This window comes from Oenanthe melanoleuca, chromosome 10 (genome assembly GCF_029582105.1).
Source record: "Oenanthe melanoleuca isolate GR-GAL-2019-014 chromosome 10, OMel1.0, whole genome shotgun sequence".
NCBI classification, from domain to species: domain Eukaryota; kingdom Metazoa; phylum Chordata; class Aves; order Passeriformes; family Muscicapidae; genus Oenanthe; species Oenanthe melanoleuca.
Window position 1 is genome coordinate 3,166,382 of NC_079344.1, and position 24,264 is coordinate 3,190,645.

Genomic DNA, 24,264 nt, shown 5'->3' on the forward strand with positions numbered 1-24,264 from the left:
GGGCTAAAAAGGACTACAGTAATGTTCCAAGAAACCAGAATTTTAGAACAAATTATTTTTAATAAGCAACAACAGCCATGGGTGTGTGCTGCCCATTCCCCATGATCTGACCTCTGTCAGGTGAGGCGTTTGCTCTTGCCTCCAACGTCCTGCACGTGACAAACCTCCACTGCAGCCCCCAGCTGGTGCAGCTCACTCAGCCACAGCATCTGCTTGGGAGACAGGCGGTCGTGTGGGCCCTTCACCTCCACCAGCTGCAGGGAAAGGGGATGGTTACAAGTGTCCCTGGAGAAACTGGAAAGGCATTAGCTCCCACACATGAAGTATTTTTTTACAGCTGTTAGTTGCAACAAAATAATAGAGATTTTAGCACAATGGAATGTGCAGTGAGTGCTAAATTATTACCCTGTATTTAAAATTTAAGAGAATTAAATTTTATATAGCAAATATCCACCAAAACACAGACAGAAGCCCTGTCTGTGAATTAAGTTCTCTCATACTGAAAAAAAGATTGTCTGCACCCTCACTTGTTGCAGCTGATACTGACAGCAACTTACTCAGGTGCTCTAAAGAAATAATTTCTGCTATTCAGCTCTGTATCATAAACACACAACAAGTTGCTCCAACAGATGAGATGTCCAATAGTCTTCAAGTAGCTATTCCACTACCATGCAAGGCACCATCCAGGACTGCTTACTCAGTTGCTGTAGCAGACACAGACACAGTTGCTGTAGACTCAATCCAGATTTTGTCTAAGCGGTGCCAGCAGAACTCCTTCCTAACAGTCAACGTGTGGCTGATTGGTGACAGGTGCTTTACATTACAATTCATCAAAGACCTTTTCTACACCAACCTGTCCATCTGCTGCTCCCTATGCCCATTAAACCTCCAGCACGGCGCTGGAGGAGCAGATAATCACTCACTGCTCCCGGGGGCGGGGCAGCCAAGCTGCAGATCTGACTCCCCCGCCGCAGGAAATGCCAATGTGTGTGGGCTAAGTGCAAGGTTTCACAGGAGGGAAGGCACCTGAGCACTGAGTATTTCCGTGCTCCCCGCTCACCTTGAAGCTCTGGCTGTGGGAGCGCCACACCAGCAGGTCGGGCAGCCCCCCCCGGCAGTGCCGCAGGTCCCTGGAAAGCCGCCGGAAAACGCCGCTCAGGAACGCTCCTCCCAGGCAAGAGACCAGGCTCTGCAAGAGAAGGTTGGCTGCTTGCTTGGGGTTGGGTTTAATGTCCTGCAGAACCACTTCTCAACCCTCACAGAAATACTGGAGGACCCGGCTCAACTCTTTGTTTAGTCTGGTGTAACAAGAAACAGTAGATGTTTTTTTACGTCGATTTCTCTGCTGTATTCCCAGCTACTGTTGCAGGAAAAGTGGCCACATGAGAAAATTGTAACACTACCTTTAGGGGCAGGGACTTCAGCACAGTAACCCCTAATCCCAATTCCTCCCTCCCACCACTCTCCATCTGCCGTGGCTCAGTGCCTCAATACAACCTGTGAGCACACAAGGGCCACGTGTAATCGAATGTCAAGCCTAATTGGAGTGCCCATGCTGGACAACAGTTACTTACCTGGACTTGCTGGAGGGAAATAAAACGTCCCCAGTTAACCAGGGCTGCTGCTTTCCCCTCCTGAGTGGTCCAGACATCAGCAACCAACTTTGCCAGTGTCTCTGAGGAAGCTGTGTGAAGCTGCTGGAGTCTGGCCTCGATGACATCTCTCCTGTTCTCATAGAAGCTGTCAGTGTATAAATCCAGAGGGAATGTCTGGATGAAAAGGTAAATACAGGTGTCAGGAACTGCCACCACAGCAGCTACTCCCAGAATGGCAATGTCCTACTTCGTATTTTTGTTAACCACAAAGTCACTCAAACATTGAGCTGATTTATCTTGAACATGCCCATCACATAAATATTTATTAAATGGGGGAAAATTTGCACATGTTTTAAGACCCAGTGCAACGAACACTGGCCACATCTCAGCCTCTGCTCTGTTGTTTTGAACTCTAGGCAAAGGTTTCCTTTAACAAAGAATTCTGTGCGTTCCCAGTGCTCTGAGAAGTAGCACGGTGAGCAGTCTGAGGTGAAAGAACAAAGCCGTGATTGAGCTGGGGCGGGTCCTCCAGCGCCCACAGGAAGGGACAGTGTGTAAAAACAGCCCCTGCAGCAATTCAGCTTTGACCCTGCTGAACAGGCAGGGCCAGAGAGCCACCAGCTTTTCAAAAGCATATGCAGAGTGCTTAGGAAACTGCCTTACACAAACAGCTGCTACACATAATCCCACAAAACACAGCCTAGGAATGACAGAGAATCAGGTGTGAGCTGTCAGCTCATCACTGTTGAGGCCTGAGGATCAGGATAGCTTTGCTCTGCACTAATAAGGACAAGAGGAGCTATTTGCATGAATTCCATTTCACAGTTTTGTATGGCCTTTGGGGTTACAGCTTGTCCTGCTTGTGAGCCTGGTGGTTTCCAGCCCAGCCACAAGGACTTCTGCTTCAGATGGTGAAGACAAATAAACCCACGAGTTCACCTGGAATCATCCAGCTTAGGGTGTTACAGGGAGCTGTTGGAGAGGGCTGTCTAATGTTGTTTGTTTGCTTTTTTCTGTGTCAAAAAGAAGAGATGATCCCAAAAAAATGGTGGGGTGGGTGGGGGTGTTAACAAACCTGAGTTTAAAAACAAGGCTGTGTTCTAAGGAGAGGAGCTAGGCTGGAGCACAGCAGTGTTTCTCCACTGGCTATCAAGGGCACCTTGAGCTCAGCTACAGGACACAAGCATTTAACCAGACAAATCCCACCCTCTCTGACTGTGAATCCAGCCTGACACAGCAACTGGTTACTGAGGAGGTCCTTGGCAGTAAACCAAATGAAACAAATAATAAAATGAAGGAAACACCAAGATCTGTCTGGAAAGTCCCTTAGAATAAAATGTTACTCTAATCCGAAATAAGATTTTAGCATGGTTACTGAGTCTACAGCAACAGGCAAATAAATTAACTAATGAAAACCTTTCAAAATTACCTGATAGGAAGTTCTGAACACGTCAGGTATGTCATCCATGAAAATGATATCCCACATTAGAATCCCATACAGTGTAATAAACGTTGAGCCTTCCCCATGAATACCTGAATAGCAGAATTTAATAAAAATGGAAACATTAGTTTCTACAGCAATGTCATATGAAGAGGTACTGAACCATCAAAACCCCCACTTTTACTGCAACAGTATTATCAATTAAGTAAAGCTATATTAAAATATATATATTTTATAGAAAGATACAAATTTTATCTTTAAAAATAATCTGCCTACCTTTCTGAATTTTACTTTTTTCCTGTAAAACAGACCTATATATTCTTACTAGCTGATGGCTTTTCATAGCTCCTAAATTGTAAAAACACATGAAAAACTACTAATAGAGCCTTTTTAAAAAATCATGCAGTGTTATGCTATTGGTCATCTAGTACCAAAAATCAATGCAGGTTTAAATTTCATTAGTGCCACTCCCTTAAATGATAATACTGTTTTATCCTTAGGAAGGAAGGCAAAGTAAGCAATTTTCTTTGCAGATGAACTAAAAACACTGGGGTTTTTCCCAATACATTTCAAAACCATCTTTAGTAACTGAAGGCAGCAAATCATTAAAGGCCAGGAAGCAGGTCAGGTTGAAAACACATATTAGAGCACTTTGGTAAGGAAGTGATGTAATAGAGGTGTTTGGGAAGGAAAAGAGAATCAGCCTAAAAATCTGGTCTAATGAAATCAGCTAAAACTGCTCTATTAACTAAACTGATTAGTAAATAGTTTATTTACTCCCACAGTTATTTTACTGCAAAATATCCCCAAACCAACAGTTGTGTTACCCTGATCAAAACCATTCCTCCTGTAATGAGTTAATGCCAGCTCCTCAACTGAGCACATGACTGTGGATACCCTGCAGTCTTCGCCTCCTTCTCCATCACCAACATCCTCCACGAGAAACACAGATTTTCCCATTCCTGTCTGAGGACACATCTTTCCACTGATTGTAACCTGAACATATTAAAACATTTGGTTACTTTCCAGCATCACATTTCAAAAGCTTTAGCCCAAAATCCCCCTTTCAGTTTTCTTAAAATCAGTACTAGATTTGTTTCCAAAAATCAGCAGAATAAAATTTAACCCATCACTCCTGTGCAATCATCCTGTTTAGCTTTTATAAACCCTTGTTTTTAAGAAAACAAATATCTAGCAAAAATTCCGGGCAGATGGGAATGTATATTTTGCATATGCAACACCAGGAGCAAAAACACAGAAAACTAAGACAGACTCTGGGCTGAGACAAAGAAGGGCTGCAGGGAGACATGTCATGAGGTGAAAGTGAGAGAGAAAGTGAGGCTGTGCTCTGATTTTGCCCAGAGAGAATTATCTTTACAATGGTATGGAAAATATAGAGGTTTTTTTAATTCATTCTAATATGATGCAAATGCCCCACACTGAATATTTGCATAACACATATTCAGAATGCATAACTTCCAAAGGTTCCTAAAAGAGCAATGGCATTTTTTTTTCCATTAATTTAGTGCTGACAACATGCTAAAGTTACTATTACTTTTTCTAGCACACAGAATGCTTGGCCTGCAGCCACCAGAGGCAATGCACTGATCTGATCAGACTCTTCAGCCAGAAAGGCTCTGAGGGCATTACTGATAAATTAGTGGAGTTTATGGCTGATCACACCCATAACAGATATAAAGCAATGCAAATTAGATCAGTGTGCAGCTGAGTAACTTCAGATAAGAAGCTGACAGACCTAGAAGTATTTGATTACAAGAGGCTTTTGTTTTAGAAACACATTAGTATTCCTTTTCCTGCACCACTCGGTCAGAGGCGGGTGCACAGCATGCAGCCAGCCTCCCAGATTACTTTTCCTTGCCAGAAGTGAAAAGAGCCCAGGAGCTGCTGCTCCCTCACTTACGTGTGTGACATCCTGCACGCTGAGGAGGGGCAGGCCGTGCAGCAGGCCCTGCAGCTGCTGGCAGCTGGGGGAGTCCCTGATGCGCAGGGCGCGCTGGCTCAGCGACAGGCGGTGCCCGGTGCGCACGGCCGGGTCTGCCAGCCCCCTCCGGATGCAGCCAACGGCCTGCCAACAGCACGGGACAGACAGCCACTCACACACAGCTCTGCACTGCTCTGTGCAACTGATTTAACCACACACACACGTCAGTGTAAGAACAACGTACAGGACAGGGCCACCTTGCTAACTGGTGTGGTGAAGTTCGAACCAACGAGTAATGTTTTGCACAGGGAGGCTTCTGGATTCAAATTTATACTATTCCCCTCAATTTCTACTAATCAGTATAAGATTAAGGAAGTGGATTCATTTTCTTACTTGAAACTGGTTGTCTGACCTTAGGATTCTAACAAAATCTGCATTTTTAGGAGACTCTACTCCACTGTTCTTTCCACAAGAAAGACTTAAAAAATGTTTTCAGACAATGCCTGCAGTGTTTCCAGCTTTCCAGCAGCAGTTGTGAGGATACCTTCTTAGTGTTTTTCAAGTGCTGATGCAAATTGAGAGCCAGCCGATCCCACCATCTCCCTCTGCTGTCAGCACAGTACACGTCCTGGGCCAGGAGGTTCTGCAGCTGCTGGACTGCTTCCTGTAGCAACGGGATTGCAGCTCCATTACAAAACCAAGTTCAAGTTAGCTTGTCACTTTCCCTTCTAACTGATGAATACTACAGAAACTTTGTCTCTGGACAATCCAAACCTACTTTTTACTCCACTACCCAAATATACCCATTTCAGATCCATATGTGTATCTTAAAATCTCTAGAATAGATGTACTTTAATGTAAACTTAAAGGTTAGCTGCCAAATATACAGTCTTTTTTATCCTTTCTCTATATCCCTTATTGTATATGAAAAGTATCTTAAGGATTACTTTTTGCCTTTTGCAGAGGTGAAGTCTTTTTCAAAACTATCTCATTAACATGCAAGTCAGAGGCCTTTGGAGATGTGAATTCTCTAAGGAAGAGGCAAGGATTTCTAGAAGACTTCTCTTCCAAGATTTTTCTTACTTAAAAGCAATAGCCAAATCTAGTGAAACACATGTATCTTTAAATAATGAAACAAACATATCTCAGCAATAGTTTTAGGTGTATTACATATGGTAGATCTTCAAAGCATAAGCAGAAATCAAAACAATTTAACTTTCTAAAGCAGCACAAAAAATGGCTCTTTTCCCTTAAAAGTAACCTGTTACTAGAACCATAGCAAGCCCTGGCAAACATTACCACCATTTTCCAGCCACATCAGAAATGTACATTGATGTGCAAAAATTAAGCACATAGTTCTATTCACCTCACCACTTTACCTTATACTTGTGAAGTCTCTGCAGAATTTCAACTCCTTGAGAAAGGATTCTTGTGTACACCCAGCCAACTGTGAAACGTCGCAGGTAATCAGGTAAAATTCTGTGATAGCTGAAAAATAAGAGCAGTTCAGATCAATTCCATTATGTCAGTTTTACTAAGAATACTTATACCTAAAGCATTTACCAAATTAAATGCCTTATATATTCAATTTGATCTGAAATGAGTATCCCAGATGCAAAGTCAGGAACCCAAAGGTAAGACAATAGTTTGGCTTAGGGAGCAGGTACAAGCTGCACTTGCACAGCATATTTTAGTTTCAACACCAGTAGAATTATCAGTTAATCAATTTTACAACAAACATAAAACAGTAACTTACTACATCATATTCTGTTACCAACTAATTCTCATAACATAGCAGTTTAACTTCAGAAACAAAGCTGGACAAAAGAAAAAGTCTTCCTGCCATAAAAGAAGACTAACATAGGCACCTCTGTGTTTCAGGACAAATGTTTTGAATCTTTTATTAAAATCAAAATAGATTTTTCTACTGTCTTCAGTGTAAAATGGAACAGACCTCCAGATTAACATCTATGAATATTATTTTAAATCAGTTGCCATGGAATTGAATATAATGCTAAACATAAGGCTTTAACTTGTGGTGTATCATTAAGCCAGAAAACAAAATAAAAGAAAAACTGATGAAGAACACTTCAAACCCAATACACGTCAGTTCTCAGATATCCCATAATATTTCCTGAGCAACACCCACTTGGAAATCTAAAGACATGAATAACCCAGCATGTTTTCCCATAACATTTTCAACATCCTTTTGTTCACAGTCGATTTTAATTTCTGCTTATTGCCATTTGTTTGAAAGCCATTAAAAAAAGAGCTATGACAATGGAAAAATAAGGCTCTTGTTCTCCTGCACTGGTGCACAGAACAGAACTGTTTTAGTGCTATATCTATGCCTATCAATTCTTCCCCATTATTTTATAAAAAAGTCTTTTCATATTGTAACTTAAAAGCTAAACAACCAAGAAGTTCCAAGCTTTCAAGAACACTGAAGTCTCTTGCTTTATCAGGTTTAAGTAACATCCCTAGTTGATAAGCCTCTCTCCAAAGGAAAAGTACCCAAAGTAAGATAATACACTTAGCAGTTCCCAGTTCACTACCTCAAAGAGGGGTGATTCTTCAGTTCACTCCAGGTTTCTTTAGCACACAAATAGAGACGATTAGCTTCTTCCCAGTTCCCATTTACCATAGAGGTGGCTATATCATTTGACAGATGAACAGCAGTTGCATATCTGTGGTAAAAAACTACACCTTTATTACACTTAAAAAGCATCTATATCTGAAAGAAATAAATTCTTTCCCTTCCAGTCTCCAAAGCATTGAACCATCCAAAGACATGCAGCCATTTTTATTCCCAACCTTGAAGAATTAGCAGAGTTTAAACTAGCAGGGCACATTATGTTTAAATTTACTTAACACTAGAGAATATAATTTTTGTTTAGCTCAGAATCAGCACAGCAAATGAAGAAACAGCTTTCATCACATGATCATGAAGCAAATAAATAAGCTATTTTGTTTCAAAGTGCAAGCCACTGTGAATTACAAGTCCTAGCTCAATACAAAACTGTACTTAAAATGACTGCAAAATTAACACTTCTACATATTTACATCTGGAGCTCTACATTTGAATTCTTATTTGCTTGCACAAGTCTTGCAGTAAACTTTTTTAGAAATGAACAGAGTTGCCAAAGCTCTCCCCACCTGATGAGATCCTCTCTGTCCTGGAAGACCTGTGTTTTCCTGTTTACTGTGTAACTGGGGAACACCATTTGCCCCATGTTTGCCCTAAGGACTGTGGAGAGCAGGCCTTGCCCAGCACTGCCAGCTTCTTCCTCCTCCAGGGACTCAGGCAGTGAAAACAGCAGCAGGATTCTGGAAAAGACAGCCCGAGTGCCTTTGCAGACCCTGACACATTTTCCGGCCAGGTCCTTCACCCTGGAAAGACAAATAAAAATATTATAACATGGTTTTTACCATGACTTGAATGAAGTATGAGAACAATTTTTTTTCAAGTCAATTAATGCATAAACTTGATTTTCCTTGAAAGAAGCAGAGAGACTATGCAATTTAGTATTTACCCTTCCCTTTGACTCACTGTGAATTAAAATGTAATGCCACCTTTTTTATTAATAAATTTACTAAATGCATTCCTCGACAAGACATCTAGATTTTAGTCATTTGAAGCACAATTTCCATTCACCTGCAAAATTCAGCTGTAAACATTTACCTTTTTAAAATCACTGTCCCAATACCAGCCTGACTCCTGCTGAAGATAGAACGCTGCTTTGACAACTTCAGAAAATCATCCACAAGTTGCTGTTTCTGACCATTTGGGTTTGGCAAGTGAAAGACTTTTGCCAGTATTCTTAGCTCAGGGGCTGAAAGCAAATCCAGCCCTTCACACAGATCTTCCAATTCAGATTCTAAAAGTAAAATTATCCACATATATTCATTGTGTTATACACAAACACTCAAGCAACAGCTCAGAGTAATTTATACAACCTAGCACTAACCTAACGATTTCGGTTTGATGCCCAAAAGATAGGCTGGAAATAAAACCCCATACACTGGGGTTTATATTAGGTTATATAGGTATAAAAGTTATGATTCAGGTTATATTGATATCAGGTTATATAGATATATTAGGTTACAGTGATATCTTATAATTCAAGTATCTTGTAACTTTGATTTAAGTTATATAGGCATCAGATTCTTAAAAAAATGTATTAACAAATACAATCTGGTTCATCCTGAAATTCTTCTGCACCTTCTTCTGGACCTTTTCACAGGTCTACTTCGAAAGAATGGAATAACCAGAAAAAGAACACCCTCTACAACTCCAAAACAACTGCAAAAATAAAAAATTCTGCTGAATTATAAAAAAAATGCTGTCCAGAAAAACTGGTCTTCTCCACTATCTAATTTGCATTATTTGTATTTTCACAAGATCACTCATCTACCTGAAGCTTTTATTCTGTTCCTCTATTCTCTTTCCTGGACACATAGAAAAGCATGTAGTGCATTGATCTCTAACATGCCACAACTTCAGATTTTATTTGTAGCATTTTAAAGGTTTATTAATGCTGGCCTTACCTGTTTGTAGAAATCTGGCCTCAGCCAGTTCTTCAATTATTGGTGACAAATCCTTGCTAATCTCCTCATACTCTATTTTGTTCACCTTTAACCAGTTCAGCTTGCGTTGAAAAAGTCTCACATACAACTTCTGTCCACCAACTGCAAATTTTATTTAAAGCAGGGAAGGAGAAAAAGGAGAGTAAATTCTAAACGAAGTACTTTGATGTAAGAAAAATTACTTTGATGTAAGTCCTCTCTAAAATACATTTTAAATCTCCCTGTGTTCTACAAGCAGACTTGGTAAAACACTAGTCTTACCTTTCCAAGTAATTAATAAGTTTATTAAAATCTTGAAGTTTTGTAGACGGAAAAGTACTGCAATATATTTTGTAAGTAATGTACATTACTAAAATGCATTTTGACATGCTTATCCTTCAATAAATATTTAGTTTTATAGACAAAGAACTTCACTTTCAACCCTGCATTCTGTGTTGTTTTGCTTTCTTACACAGTCATTCAATAACCAAACATTTCATGCTAGGGAACAAAAGAAGCTGCAGTCTGACAGAATAATTTCATAATCACAGAATACCTCTCTGTGCAGCATTCTTCAGATTCTTATTTTCCAAATATAAGCCAAATTATACTAATATATCTACTGAAAACAATGAGAAAAAATATTAATTTGATTTTTATCAGGGAAGTATTCTTTTAAAGTACCTTTTTAAAAGACTTATTAAATACTAACAATGCTGAAATTCAACAAAATAGCTTATTAAATTTTAGCTGAAAATAGTTTAGCTATTATTACTACATTCAACAACCTTTTGAATACTTAATTTAACCCCCATTAACTACTAAATTTTTTACCCCTGTCTGCTGCTGCTTAACTGAAACTGATCATTAATAAAAAACCACCGAAATACTACCAGACCTAGACATACTTAAGAAATGGCAGATAAACAATTCTCCTGTTCTTATAAAACTTTTTCAGCCTTTTCTTTGGTAGAATCTTTCCAGGATCAGTTCACTGGGAGAACTACATTCAGACATATAAGCTTGTCATTTTCCCTGTGGGGGTTACAACTCCTTTAAAATCTGTCCCCAGACAGATTTTTTTTTGTCCTGGAGAAAGGAAGAAGGTTAACACATGGACATTCTTTCTCCAGACCATGGAACTGACTAAACTAGTGCTGCAACAATAATTTCATAATAAGCCTCATAAACTTTCACTGAGTGAGAGAAAATTCACTGAAGAATGGTAGATGTTTCAGCAGAAAATAATTAAATACTGGAAAATATCTATATTCAAGCAACTTCATAGCACTAAGGAGGTGTGTGGGCTTTTTTGTGTTATGATAACTGATAGACAACACTTGGGTAGAAACTTCTCATGTGGGACAGATAACTTATCTACCTGAACTTTTAAAGTATCCTGCCTGGTATTTCTTGAAGACATGACATTCATCTGGCAGTTGTCCAGGATTTGTTATCTATTGACTTAGTGCTATCCTTCACTTCTCACAGCCCAGCTGCAGCATCTTTCCTACCCTGCAAAGAGAGATTGTTTCATCCATGACCCTCACATCCAGTGCAGACATGGATTTATGAGCACCAGTTTTCCAGTAATTCTTTCTGTATTCCCAAATCATGTGAGTGGGGAATTCTGAAATTACACTACTGAAAGAGAAACAAGTTATATTCTCTAACAGAATAAGCTCCTGCTACTGATCAGTGTTCTTCACATCCAGGGAACAGAGTGTGGAAATGGGGAAGGTGTATCCTGAACATCTCTTTTTGTGTTTGTCAAAGTAGCCAATGCCTGCAGACACTACTGGCCTAACTGTGAGTTTATCCTGGATCTTTGGATGTGATTGATGTGCATCTACTGCTTGCCCCAGAGAGTCAGTAATGAGACTTTTGTTGCTTTCTTTCTTTACATATTACCCTTTAACTACATCAGGATAAACAAGGCATTACCAAGCTCCAAAATGTCACAACTGTAATATTCTTATGGTCTGGAGTGCACCAATGGGCTCTCCAGACACATCCCCCTCCCCAGGCTTGGCTGCTTGTGTCCATGGCCCAGCTCAGATCCACTAGGATGCAAGCCAGGCTGCTGGGAGGGCTGTGTGAGGTTGTCTCCCCCCATTCTGTCAGGAGCTGTACCTAAGAACATTAGGAGAGTTTATTTACAAAAAGCCACTGAGGGGTACATCTCCTCAGAAAAAGGAGCTTCTTCCCTTAAATTCATCAAGTTAAATTGTCAATTGATATAGCACCTCTCACATAATACTATGTAACAATGCTCTCTACAAGAGGGAATATGGAAATGTATTTTTTAAAAAAAGATACCTGATAATTTGTAGAACTTGGTTATAATGTCCAAATCTTGTTCATTAAATAGTTTGACATCATCTTCATTCTTCAACACTGCTTGCAGCACTACTAAAAAATTCTGGAGGTAGTATGGGTGACCAGGAGAGCTGGGCACAGAGAGGACCTCATCTATTTTATCTAGAATGTCCACAGTGGAGTCCTGAGACTCTGTCTTTTCCACAGTTTCTAACAAAGTATGGTTCATGTCATTCTTAAAGTCTTCAAGAACTTCCACAGGAAGTACCTCTGCCTCATCCCTGCTAAAGCAATTTTCTGTCCCACAGTTCCCTTCTGTCTTTGAAGAAGGAGTAACCTCAGTGAGAGGCTGAGTCTCAGCTTCCAAATTACTGGTCAGCTCTGCTGAAGTATGGGTGTCCAGAGATGTTTCAAATTCATCAGGACTAAGTATCCCACCTTCAGACCTGCTTTCTGCTTTGGTGCTCCTTGTACCAGATGGGAACCTTTTGTCATTACTGTTATCAGCCAGTAAAGGTACTTCAACCACATCCACAGGATCTTCTTGATTACATTTGTTTATTTCATTTTGAAATTCAGGTTCCCTCTTTAAAAAATTTTGCTCCTGGTGCTCTGTCTGAGAAGGCTGATTTTCTTTCTGAGAACTCTGCCCAGCATCAATCTCATCATCATCATCCAGAGCTGCAGCACTTCCACAGGCACTGTGAACAGCTGGAGGGGAAGAGTTGATCTCTTCATACAAGACCTGTTTTCCTCCCTGCAGACAGCGTCTTCTGGACAGTTTTGAAGACAAGCTTCCCAAGGAGACTGTTCTCACTGTTCGAGCCTGGGATTCATTGCTAGCACTAAAGACTGAACTACTACTGCTAAAGTAAGGACTAGTCTGTTGTGCTGCACTCCCTCCTGCTTTCAATAAACTACTTTTGGAAGGGCTTGTTTCTGGGTTTAAGAGGTTTTTTGAAAAATATGAGCTGGAATTATTGCTTGGATTTGCAGCTGAGGGACCCTTATTCCTAATCAGTGTAGCATCAGTGGCAGCAATCTCACTATGGTTTTTCTGACATGTTTCATCAATGTGCTTATTTATTCCATATCTTGGCACCAACTGCCCACACATGGGACAGTTAATTTTGGTAGGGGGGACATTGTTAAAAAAAGAAGTAATAGAGGATGATGCCGAAGGCGTAGATGGTGTTCCTATAACTTCTACTTTTTTTGTTGCTTCTTTTTTCTTCTTATTTTTACTGAGTGACAAACTTACTCGGGATCTTTTGATTCCTGAAGATCTAGCTTCTGCCATTACAAAACTTCACAGCGATTACATGGAACAGACAACTCCATTCAGGTCATATTCCTTTATTCTATAATATTTAAAAAAATTTTTCTTGGCTTTTCTTTTTCCATCTGTAATCCTCTGACATGCTTTGAAAAAAAAAATACATTGAATGAGTGGTCTTCTAAGGTACCAGATGCAAACAAGATGAACAGAAGACAAGTGGAGAAGTCAAGCAGTCCTTAATTTACAATGCTGCTGTCCTTTAGCTTGCCTTACTAGGCAGGGAAGCACATCAAGGCAAGCTGAGCACTGCAGCTGCCTTTAAATGCCTTAATAAATGGAAAATTAATCTAAGTTTATGTTAGCAAGTAAACCTGGAATTCAACTAGGCAAGTCCTCTAATTTTCACAGAATAGTCAGAGTTGAAGGGCACCTCTGGAGATCATCCAGTCCAGCCCCCCTGCCCACGCAGGGTCACCTGGAGCAGGTGACACAGGAACATGTCCAGGTGGGTTTGGAATGGCTCCAGAGAGGGAGACTCCCTGACCACCCCCCAGGCAAGCTCTTCCAGTGCCACCCTCAGTGTGAAGTTCTCCCTCGTGCAGAGGTGAAACTTCTCATGTTCTAGTTTTTGGCCACTGCTCCTCGTCCTGTCATTAGAACACGTTAGCATTGTCTTGTTCGCTGCTGACAGACTATTTCCTGTGCCCTGGGGGCTCAGGAGCTGCCGAGGCTCCACACGCTGCACAGTGCCCTGCATGGCGGGCCCCATGAAACACTAACCTTAGAAAACTTGGATTTTAGTTACCTGAAAATAATTAAAAGTTAGAAGGGAGCAGTTATCTGAAACTTAAATAATTGATTGTCTGTCATTTCATGTTTGCTCATCTTGCGCTTACAATGAGAAAAGACGAAACTAGCGAGCGGATCCAAAGGAACATAGACAATACAACCAGAAACCCATTCTTTGGAAAATGGGACTATCCCCAGAAATCATTTGTATTGTCATTGATAAAAGAGTTTAGGGTGAGGAAGACTCGCCTTACTTCTTCCTTTTGAGACCCCTCCCCATGAAAATGACCCCAGACTTAATTTAAGAAGTCAATCACGTATGCTTGATAGCTAATCAAGCTAATTACCACAGGAAGAGGGATGGGAGGGGCTGTTATCATGATTGTGTATTTGACTGAATCCTTTGCCAATAAACAGACTCTGTGATCACCTGTGATTTTGCAGTGCGTATTAGAAGATTACCTCACGCTGAATAAACATGCTTCCTGACTTTAAATTGTTAGAGTCTTTTGCCCGTCACAGTTGAGTATCGGTATTAGACCAATACTCTTATTTCGGTAAATCACCCAGCGATTCCCGAGCGATTCCCGGCGCTGCCATCCTGGCGCGCCCGCCCCGCTGCAGCCACAGGAGCGAGGAAAGGGGCCCGGCCGGAGCCCCCCACAGCCCCACAGCCTCCCGTAGCCCCCCACAGCCTCCCCCCGTCCCCACGCACCGGCACCGCGCCGTTCCGGGGCCGTGGGGGCCGGGCCGCGCCCTGAGGGCCGGGCCGCGCCGCCCCGCCAGGCCTGAGCAATGCAGCGCCTATGGCGGCCGCGCTCCGTGCGCTCCTCAGGCACGGCGGGGATATCGCAAACACCGCGCCCGCCGCAGGGATAAAACTCCCTTTTACGACAACAGAAGCAGCAGCTGGAGGTTTCTTGTGTTGGTGGTAAGGTTTTCTGTTTTGAATTTTCATTCAGCCAGGGAAAGAGCAAATAGTGAAATATTTCCACTTTGAGGTTTATTGTTTGTATGGGCTCTGCGAACGGTGCTGGTATGGGAGATTATTCTCTGGCTGATAAAAATGAGGAAAAGGGCCCTCTTCGCTGTCAGTGTGTGCAGGGAGGGGCCAGAGGAGGGAGCAGGCTCTGCTCGGTGCGGTGGGACAGCGCTGCGGCCAAGGGCACGAACCGGGACACGAGGGAGAGCTGCTTTACTGTGACTGAGCACTGAGCAGCTGCCCAGAGAGCTGTGTGTGTGGAGTCTGTCACTGCAGTACTCCACAACAGTCCTGTGCCATTGCTCTGGGATGACCCTGCTTGAGCCTGACTGAGGTCCCTTCCAACCCGAACCATTCCTGGACTCATTCTAAGTTCAAAGATGCCATTTCCTGGCTCTGGGTTACCACAGGCTTAAAAATCTTTTGTGCACTCCCTCTATGCCACCCACAATTTCAACATATAATTCCTATAATTTGAATGCCTAGATAGATCTTAAGTTCTTCAGTAAATGCATTTTCTCCTGCTATACATCCAGAGCTATTACAACAGCAGATACAAACTCTGGGCCATAGATTAAAGAGACTGTACAGTCATAGCACATGTCAAGTATTTTAAACCATTATGCATCTGCCCACACCAAGAATCTTTCTTTTTGGAATAAATCAAAGTTCTGTGGTAGAAAATAAAGAGTAAAATCTACAAAAAAACCTTCTAAACATCACCTCAGAAATTCAGGAAGTATTTTAAAGATCATCACAGAATAAAACCCACTCAAATTTGGAGAAAAAATTTAATATATACAAGATGCAACATATAAAAAAGGTAAATTACAACTTCAGTTTTTGAACAGAGATTGCTTTCTCCTTCTTCTGTTTCTTCTTTAATTTGGTGGCATCTTTGATTTGCATTCTCACTTGATCTTGTAGCTGAGAAAAGAAGGCCTGGGATGATTTCAAGGCCTTGTCTTTACCTTCATCCTGTCATTGGACAAAACATTTGTTATAACCAAGAAACGTACAAACAGTACCATTATATTACTTACTAGTTACTCAAGCATAATGGTACTTGACTTTAAAAAGATGTGGTAACTGATTTTCAAAGGATATTATTTTTTTATTTCCATTCCTGATATCTAAAGAAATAAAGATTACATCCTCTTCCTAGGTAGCAATTAGCATGATAGGTAAGAGCAGGCATCAACAACAGGTCCTTGCATATCATGAACTACAACTGGGTATCTGCATTTTGTGTTCTACTTGCCTTCTGAAAAGGTAAGTACAAACATCTGGAAGTCATTAAGTTATTTCTCCTATTAGTTTCTAATACTTCAAAATTACAAAGTTTTTTTTAAAAGGCATCATAAGTGGTGCACAAGTTTACTGTTTTTATAGGATTCAAAACAATATCAATCTCGAGCTTACAGGGAAGGCTCCCCAATAACGACAAAGTTAAATAGGAGTAAGTTACCCAAAGCTTATACAGAACATAGAAATATGCATTCAAGTAGTCCCACTTGATGAAGTGGAATGGCTTAAATGCAGTCAATAAAGAACATGTCTTAGTATTTGCAGGTACATCACCTTGTGAACTTCGAAATAAACAGAAAAGTAGCACCTCACACAAAATTATTTCTGCCTGATGAACAAACAATTACTCTATATAAAAGTATCATACATTTTTCATATTTTTCCAACCTCATACTTGTAATTCTTTGGGATAAAGTTTCCTTTCCTCTAGCTAAAAATCATCTGTCCTTGGGATTTTAGTCTTACCTTGAGCAGAGATGCTTTGCCTTCTTTGGTAAGCCTTTTTAATTTTGCTACAGCAGCTTTTTTGCTAAGTTTTGTGCCTTGTTCTGGTTTCATCTTCTCAAGAAGCTTTTCACGTTTCTCCTTTTCCCTTCGCCTCATACGTTTACGGAGCTTTTTCCTTCTTAGTTCTCGTTTTTTGTCTGTGGGAGTCTTTTCTGCATCTGTTTTCACATCACCAGCTTTGTTCTTTTTCTAAATAGATCCATAACAGTGCAAAAGACAAGGCTCACTTCACAGAACTCAATTCTGTCTCAGCATTTCCATTATTTCAAGTGCCAGCTCAGGATAAGGCAAAGGCCAAAACCAGACAAAAGCTGGGAAATGAGATTTGTACAACTGATCCAGGACATGCTAATTGCTCTGCTCCAGTGTCATTTAGCTTTCCCCCTCTCAATACCCCTATAAATGTTGGGACAACAATGACCATCACATAACAGTCATGATCAAAAACAAAGCATAACATTATGGCCTACTTGAGCCAAATAAAATTTACTCTTTCCCCAGTTAGCAAAAAAACCCCAAAAAACTGAAAATAACAGCCCCCCAAACCTCCCAACAACCACAAATGCTAAAATTCTAAGCAAAAAAAGTCCACAAGGTGAGGAACCACCCACCAGGATGGGAAGGGCAGAATTCCCACTGATCTGGCAGACACATCCTTCTATAAACCACGGAGATTCCCTCCCAATCCTTATGCCATTTTATGTTTACCTTGATCTCCTCTGGTGCTAAGAGAGCAGCATCACTAACAGCAACTGGTGCTACTTCTTCCATACTTATAGCTGGAAGGTTCGAAACGATTTTGACTTCTGGCACCGGCTAGAAATGAGGAGACACATTCAGGACTGAGCACAGCATCTCAGCAGCTGACAGACAACTGAAGATCACAAGTATTTGGGTTTGTTTTAGAGGCAATCACAGTGCATGTAATATAAAATAAGAATGAGCTCAGTAAACACCAGTGTTTACTTTGCTTTCAATTTCTGGAATATATTTTAAAGTATCCAGTTAAAAAGAAAGGGAGAAAGCCCCCAACTTTATTAAACTTATTTACTTACTGGTTTGGGTGTGAAGTGGAAATTACAAAGTGCATCCAGCTTCTGGAAGAGTGAATCCATCATTTCCTGAATTTCTTTGTGTTCAGGATTTTCTTCCTCTTCAGTCTTTTGCTGCATTAAAAATGCAATGTAACTGCAACACCATTCATAAGGCTATTTTACTTTAGCAAGACTGGTAACAACACAATTCAGAGCCATTTCACTGGTGAACACTCAGAGAAAGACTAAATTACTTCCACTTTGAAGGTGTATAAATAAACACACAAGAGTACATGGCATGAACTCCAAACCCAAAGGAAAGGCACTGTTTGTGTTACCTGGTGAAGTTTCATGTATTCTTGCTCGTAGATTTCAGCAAGACTCAGCTTACTCTTCTCATGATCCAAACTGATCCGCTTCTTGTACTCAGAAGCTTCCTCTTTGGGTTTTTCTTTTGGTACTACATCATCCCATGCCTGAGAAAGTCATAAAGTAATGACCAAATGCAACTTCAGTCAAGTACCAGCTACATCTTTTTTAGAATATTTTTCAATTATTTATCTGGCACATTAACTAGCTTATGCCTGCAGCTTCTCAGGACTCATCGAATTTCACACTTTCATTAAAAAAAAAGTAATGAAAGTTATAGCTCTATTTGTGTCCTTGGCTTTACTGAATGAAGGCAAAAACTAACAAGTTACAAGCTCTTCTCCACCTTTTTAAATTTAATGAACAGTAAGGCTCAACAGTCCGTGAGATATAAATTTTCTATCAGTGGCTTTGAAGCAAAATGAAGCGAACAACTCAGTTTTGGTCAGTGTTCAGAATGCTCAGAGCACTAGTTATGGTAACAGCCAACACTTACAGGCAGGCTTTATATTCCAAATAAACTCCTTACAGTTTTATCTGCACACACTCATGTTTTGAAGTGCACCAAAACTTAGTGTATAACAGGGATATAAAAATAGGGCTCCTTAGAAATCTAAAGACATGTTCATCAAGACAAAAGAATAAAATAACCAGTTGCAGAAATTAAGACAATTCTACGCCTAACATTGGAAATGCTTCAAACCCATCCTTAGAATGTGCCCTGTGAATCAAGTCTATGAACAATGTAAGGAGGAACAGGTAAGATAATATTAACCTCATCCAGTATTCTCTGTTTAATGATATCTTCAAGCTGAAAAGTAGTTTCTTCTGTGATCACAGGTGCTGAAAGAAAAAAGCAAAGAATTTTAAGATTTATGTTTATCCAGCAAGAAATAGTTCTTGTTCTGTAAAGAATAAACTACAGAAAAAGAAAGTAAAATCTTCACAAAAATAAAGCAATTGAAGGTGAAATAAGTAAATATAAGTAAAAGTAAGTCATATTATGTAAGACTGATAAATTACCAAGATTATGAACTTTCAGGTAAATGAAAAACTAACAAAAAAAGTTATAATTTCTGTAGTTTCCACTGTGAAAATGCACAACCTCACAGTCCCCCACCTTACCCATTCGGACTGCATGGTCAAAAAGGACTGTTTCTTCCAAAAGGCTGTTCTCAGGCCGCTTCTGTCCAGTCACTTCTCCTTTAAGCTGCCAAGGTTTCTCCTCTAGCAATGCATCTTCCAAGCTTTTTATTTTTTTGCTCATCTGAAAAACACAATGCCCTAGGAAGTTTAAAATAGAGCTCAGTCATAAACTCACAGCGAGAAATTAATACTTATTTTGGGTATGTGAGAGAATATATGATTGCAGATGTATCTATGTAGATAAACCACGTGTTTTCCTTAAATTTTAAATACTCCTTTTGTATTTGCTGGACTCTGAACAAATGACACAACCAGTTAAAAAACAACAAAACTGCCACTGCTTTGAAGTACTAGCCAAATAAAATATGGACAAAACCCAAGGAAAACCAAACCAAAATCACCTTTTCCTGTCTCTTCTCAAATGATGACTTTATTTCACTGGGACTGATGTCCTTCTCTAATTGCTCTTCAATTACATGTTCTGTTTCACTGTCATCTGGCAAACTAAAAGTTACTTTTTTAGAAGCTTCTTTACTTCTCATGTGCTCCACCATTTCATCCATATCCTCAAACCTGCAACAACATTTAATATGAAAGAGAAGTTGAGAAACCTTTATAATTTTTCACATGAAGATATTTCAGCCCTTAGATGTTTACCTGTTACACCCAACTTATAGACCAGTTTACAACAGGTCTCAAAGACCCCCCTAAAGGTAGAGGACACTAGGGAAACTTCTGGATAATAAACAAACTTTGAAAAACTCTTAAATGCTTTATTCAAATAAAGATCAAGGACCAATATTTTAAAAATTTAAATAAGCTGATTTTACATAAGGTGATAATGCAAACCATGAACATACAACAGTTAACTGAGAATGGCAAACTATGACTAAAGTGAGCATGGCATTCTCAGTATTTTCTGCTTTACTTTTAAAATTATGAGGACATTTTACCTGCATTTTACTTACTCAGACATGCTTTCTTCATTTTGCTCTTCAATAGCGCTGTCTGCTTCCTCTTCCTGATCCTTTTCAGCATCATTAGCTACTAAATCATCATCACCATCATCATCATCAACTGAATCAAAGAAATCTTCATATGTCATATCTCTAGAACTTTTAATTGGCTAAAAAAGTGAGAGGGAAAGAAAAAAACAAACAACAACCACAGCTGTTAAGACTGACAGAAATCAAAGGGCATCCTGTCTTTTAAAGTCTTTAGTGCCTGAGGAACAGCACCACTTGTGTAACAGTAATTCAGGTTAGTGATGCATTAACTTCTGGTAGAGCATCATAGTAAAACTGATTTCTTTCCTGGTATTTACAGTTCTCTACCAGAAGTCAAGGAGCTGTAAATTTTGCCAAATCCTTGTTGGAATGCACACTAATTCCCTGAGTATATTTCTTACTTGCTAGTGAGAATATCTGGTAATATTAAATAATAAAATACTTATTTTTGAATCAATTACTCATCAGTTTAAGTTGTATCAGAATTACAAGGCTATATCCCTGGAAAAAAAGCCCTTTGCTCTGCATCAGCCACCTTAGTGATCTCTACTTGCCAGATGCTGAGTGACAAATACTTTTTATTTGCTGGGTCACCTATTCTGTAGCTTTTTAAGGTCTCTGATTTCCTGATTTCCCTGATTTTCTTCCTTTATTTATGGAAAAGCCCAAGGCCCATGTAAGGAGAGACTGGAATAGCAGGATGCTATGTCCTTCTACACCAGCAAATTTTCTTACCAGATATTTATTGTCAAAGCTTCAGAAGTAATCATTAGTCACCTAAACAAATGTAACCTGGCAGTTCCTACACAGAGTTAAACATTTTATGTCATCCTAACAGATATCAGATTTTGATTTAAAGGAAAAGAGATATCACAAAATTATTTTACTGATATTCTTACTTTGACTTTAGCTTCTTCAGAGTCTTCCTCATCATCTGAGATAATGTCTTCAAAATAATTAATATCATCATCATCTTCTTCTTCCTTGTCTTCCTTCTCTGCATGTTCTAAAAAAGTTTCCATCTCAGCTAGCTTGAAAAACTTGTCATCCACTACAGATTTTCTTCCCTTTTTTCTTAATGTGGTTTCCTTGGCTGTTTTAGCTTGTTGCTCCAGTGCTTCAATATCAAAGTCAATATCAGAATCCTCATCACTGTACTTCTGCATTAAGCTTTTGCTGAGTTTACTTTGCTTTTCTTTAGCTTTAGTTTTATCTTTGTCTTTTGTATGAACATTAATCTGTTCAGTTTCATCTTCCATTATGTTGTCTTCCAACTCCTTGTCACTGCTGGTCTCTGCATCAGAGCCATCCTCTTCCTGGTCTGAGAGGAGGCAAAGATCTTCATCCTCGGCATCCTTTGCAATGGATTTCTTGAAGAAGTCGAGAACTGCATTGTTCTGGAGCTCTAGTTGCTGCCAAATCTGTTCTTCGTCAAAATTTTCTATCACCAGCTCTTTTAGAGGGCCCCCACGAACTATGTTACTGCCTTTATTCAAATCGTAGAGAGTCTTTGTCATTGCTCTAAAGTCGGCAGCCAGTCCATCCTGCACACTAAGAGCAGAAAAATAAAACTTAACACTTTCCATTAAGTCAATCACACGCTGCTCTTGTATCTGCTTGGTACTCCGGTGCTGCAGAACAGCACCTTCCAATAGTTACTGCTATTAGTTACTGTGACTTAACTTTCCACACATCTCTTGGAGTACTGCTACTACACATTCATAGAAAAAAAAAAAAAAAAAAAGAAAAAAAAATGCTTAGTCCTTTCAGCTTTATTACTCTGCGTGTATGAAGCAGCAGCTGGACAGAAAATCGCAGATTCCTACAGCTGCATCTTACAATATGTTGATCTTATTTAAGCACTCCAGACATTTTGGGGAAGTGAACAGTAAGCACTAAACACCCCAATGGTCCAAGAGCCAGACTCCAGGTTTCACAGAGGTAACTACCTTTCTCCACCGCCTCACTCCAACTTTTACACCTGGCTAGTCTCCTCCAGGTTTTTCTCTAGGGCTGCCAGTGCCTCCCCCCGCCGTCCCGCGGTACCTGAGGAAGCACTCGGGGCGCGCCGCCGCCGCTCCCGCCACCCTGAGGCACGTCTGGATGCCCGGGATCCCCGGCCCCGCCGCCATGGCCCCGCACACACACGTGGGCACCGGCCCCGCCTCCGCCGAGCGGCGCGGCGTGCGGCCCGGCCGGCTCCCGCGGCCGCCGCCAGGGTTCCGCGCACAGCGGTTCCGCACACAGCGCTTCCGCCGGCGGACACTGCCCGCCCCGCCTCCGGAGCCGAGCCATCCCCTCTTCATGAACCGAACCATTCCCGCCTCCTGAACCGAACCATCCCCGCCTCCGGAGCCGAGCCATCCCCTCTTCATAAACCGAGAGCTATTTCCGCGTCCTGAACCGAACCATTCCCGCCTCCTGAACCGAGCACTTCCCGCCTCATGAGCCGAACCATTCCCGCCTCATGAACCGACCCATTCCCGCCTCATGAACCGAACCATTCCTGCCTCATGAGCCGAACCATCCTGCCTCATGAGCCGAACCATTCCTGCCTCATGAGCCGAACCATTCCATTCCCGCCTCCTGGCCCAGCCCTCTGTTAGAGGCGCCTTGTTCTCCCAGAACTCCAAGCAGGGTATGGCAGTCGTGCCCGAAATGGCTGCTGCGGTGTTGCTGTAGACTGGGATGTGCATCAGCACTGGGAAACGTGCTCTAAATATAGTGAAGCTACAGTCATCTTACCTCACAGTTTTGAGTCCCTGACCTAGATACAAGGGCTGTTTTGGAACCATACATTTCCAGCTGATTCTGTGGGCAAAACACCCCATCTTATCTGGCTAACGAGGCGCACACACATACCCCTTCACCATCAGCACAAGACTGCCCAGTGCTCTTCAGCTCCCCTTTTACATCATGTAGTTTCCTTAAAGTATTTATTTTAAAGTCAGATTAAGCCCTGCACCCACAGACCCTTGTGTTTCCAGCCACCCACACAGCCGTTCTGCAACTTGATTCAAAACTGTGACTAACCTTTTAACTTCAATACTGCTTCTGCCTCTTCTGCTTTCATGTTTCCTTCCTACCAACAACTGAAGTTTTTTCAGTGCAGAGAAAAGAATGCCTGCAATGCCATTTCTGCGTTCCCTCACTGTCACTCTGCACACTCCAAAAACCGTGGTATGGAGCAGGGCCCAGCCAGCAGAGCTGTGACTGTGACCTGTACTGCAATTCTCTCAGAAACACATCCTGGGCTGGAAATCTAAAGTGTCATATATTGGGACTTTCAAATACACATTTTGACCGCTGATTTTAATCTGCGCTTTTAACCACATATAATCAGATTTGAGCTAGTTATCTATTTAGGCTATATCTCAGCAACTTGCAGTGTGCTATGCCTGACACAACAAGAGTGCAGCATCAGCAGACAGCCTGCTTGCTATCCTGAGTCTCTCTGGTGCAATGCTTCATGGGGTCCTGGCCTCTATCAGGCTCTATGGCCAGCAGGACCAGGGAAGTGATTCTTCCCCTGTATTCCACACTGGTAAGGCCACCTTGAGTTCTGGGCCTCTCGAATCGGGAGGGACATTGAGACATTGCCAGAGAATGGCAACAGAATTGGAAAAGCAACTGGAGCACAAGTCAGATGAGAGGTGACTGAGGGAGCTGGGGTGCCTCAGCCTGCACTAAAGGAGTCTTGGGGTGACCTTATTGCCCCCTAGAACTCCCAGGAGGGTGTAGCCAGGTGAGGGTTGGTCTCTTCGCCCAGGCAACAGCAACAGGACAAGAGGGCATGGCCTCAAGCTACACCAGGGGACATTTAGGTTGGACATCAGAAGAAATTTCTGCACAGAAAGGGTGATTAGATACTTGAATGGGCTGCTTAGGGAGGTGGTGGAGGTACTGTTCCACGAGGTGTTTAAGGGAAGTCTGGATGTGGCACTTATAGCTCTGGATCAGTTGACTAGGTCACGTTCAGT

General features: G+C 41.2%; 2 protein-coding genes across 2 annotated transcripts; both read right to left on the bottom strand.

Annotated features, from left to right (window-relative positions):
• Nucleotides 1-29: 29 nt before the first annotated feature.
• On the bottom strand, nt 30-14,856 carry FAN1 (FANCD2 and FANCI associated nuclease 1). Its single transcript, XM_056500250.1, has 14 exons — nt 14,647-14,856; nt 11,864-13,285; nt 9,527-9,667; nt 8,661-8,856; nt 8,135-8,368; nt 7,534-7,665; nt 6,358-6,466; nt 5,523-5,642; nt 4,958-5,122; nt 3,864-4,032; nt 3,025-3,128; nt 1,575-1,769; nt 1,061-1,189; nt 30-254 (listed from the first exon to the last, which is right to left on the bottom strand). Exons 2-14 carry the CDS (start codon nt 13,161-13,163, stop codon nt 117-119), a joined length of 3,132 nt encoding a protein of 1,043 aa, XP_056356225.1. The 5' UTR covers nt 13,164-13,285; nt 14,647-14,856; the 3' UTR covers nt 30-116.
• An 829-nt stretch (nt 14,857-15,685) lies between these two features.
• MPHOSPH10 (M-phase phosphoprotein 10) lies at nt 15,686-23,588 on the bottom strand. The gene is made up of 11 exons (XM_056500254.1): nt 22,331-23,588; nt 21,184-21,835; nt 20,246-20,403; nt 19,679-19,850; nt 19,257-19,398; nt 18,907-18,974; nt 18,101-18,238; nt 17,784-17,894; nt 17,437-17,544; nt 16,687-16,917; nt 15,686-15,891 (listed from the first exon to the last, which is right to left on the bottom strand). Exons 1-11 carry the CDS (start codon nt 22,657-22,659, stop codon nt 15,742-15,744), a joined length of 2,259 nt encoding a protein of 752 aa, XP_056356229.1. The 5' UTR covers nt 22,660-23,588; the 3' UTR covers nt 15,686-15,741.
• Between the last annotated feature and the right edge of the window lie 676 nt (nt 23,589-24,264).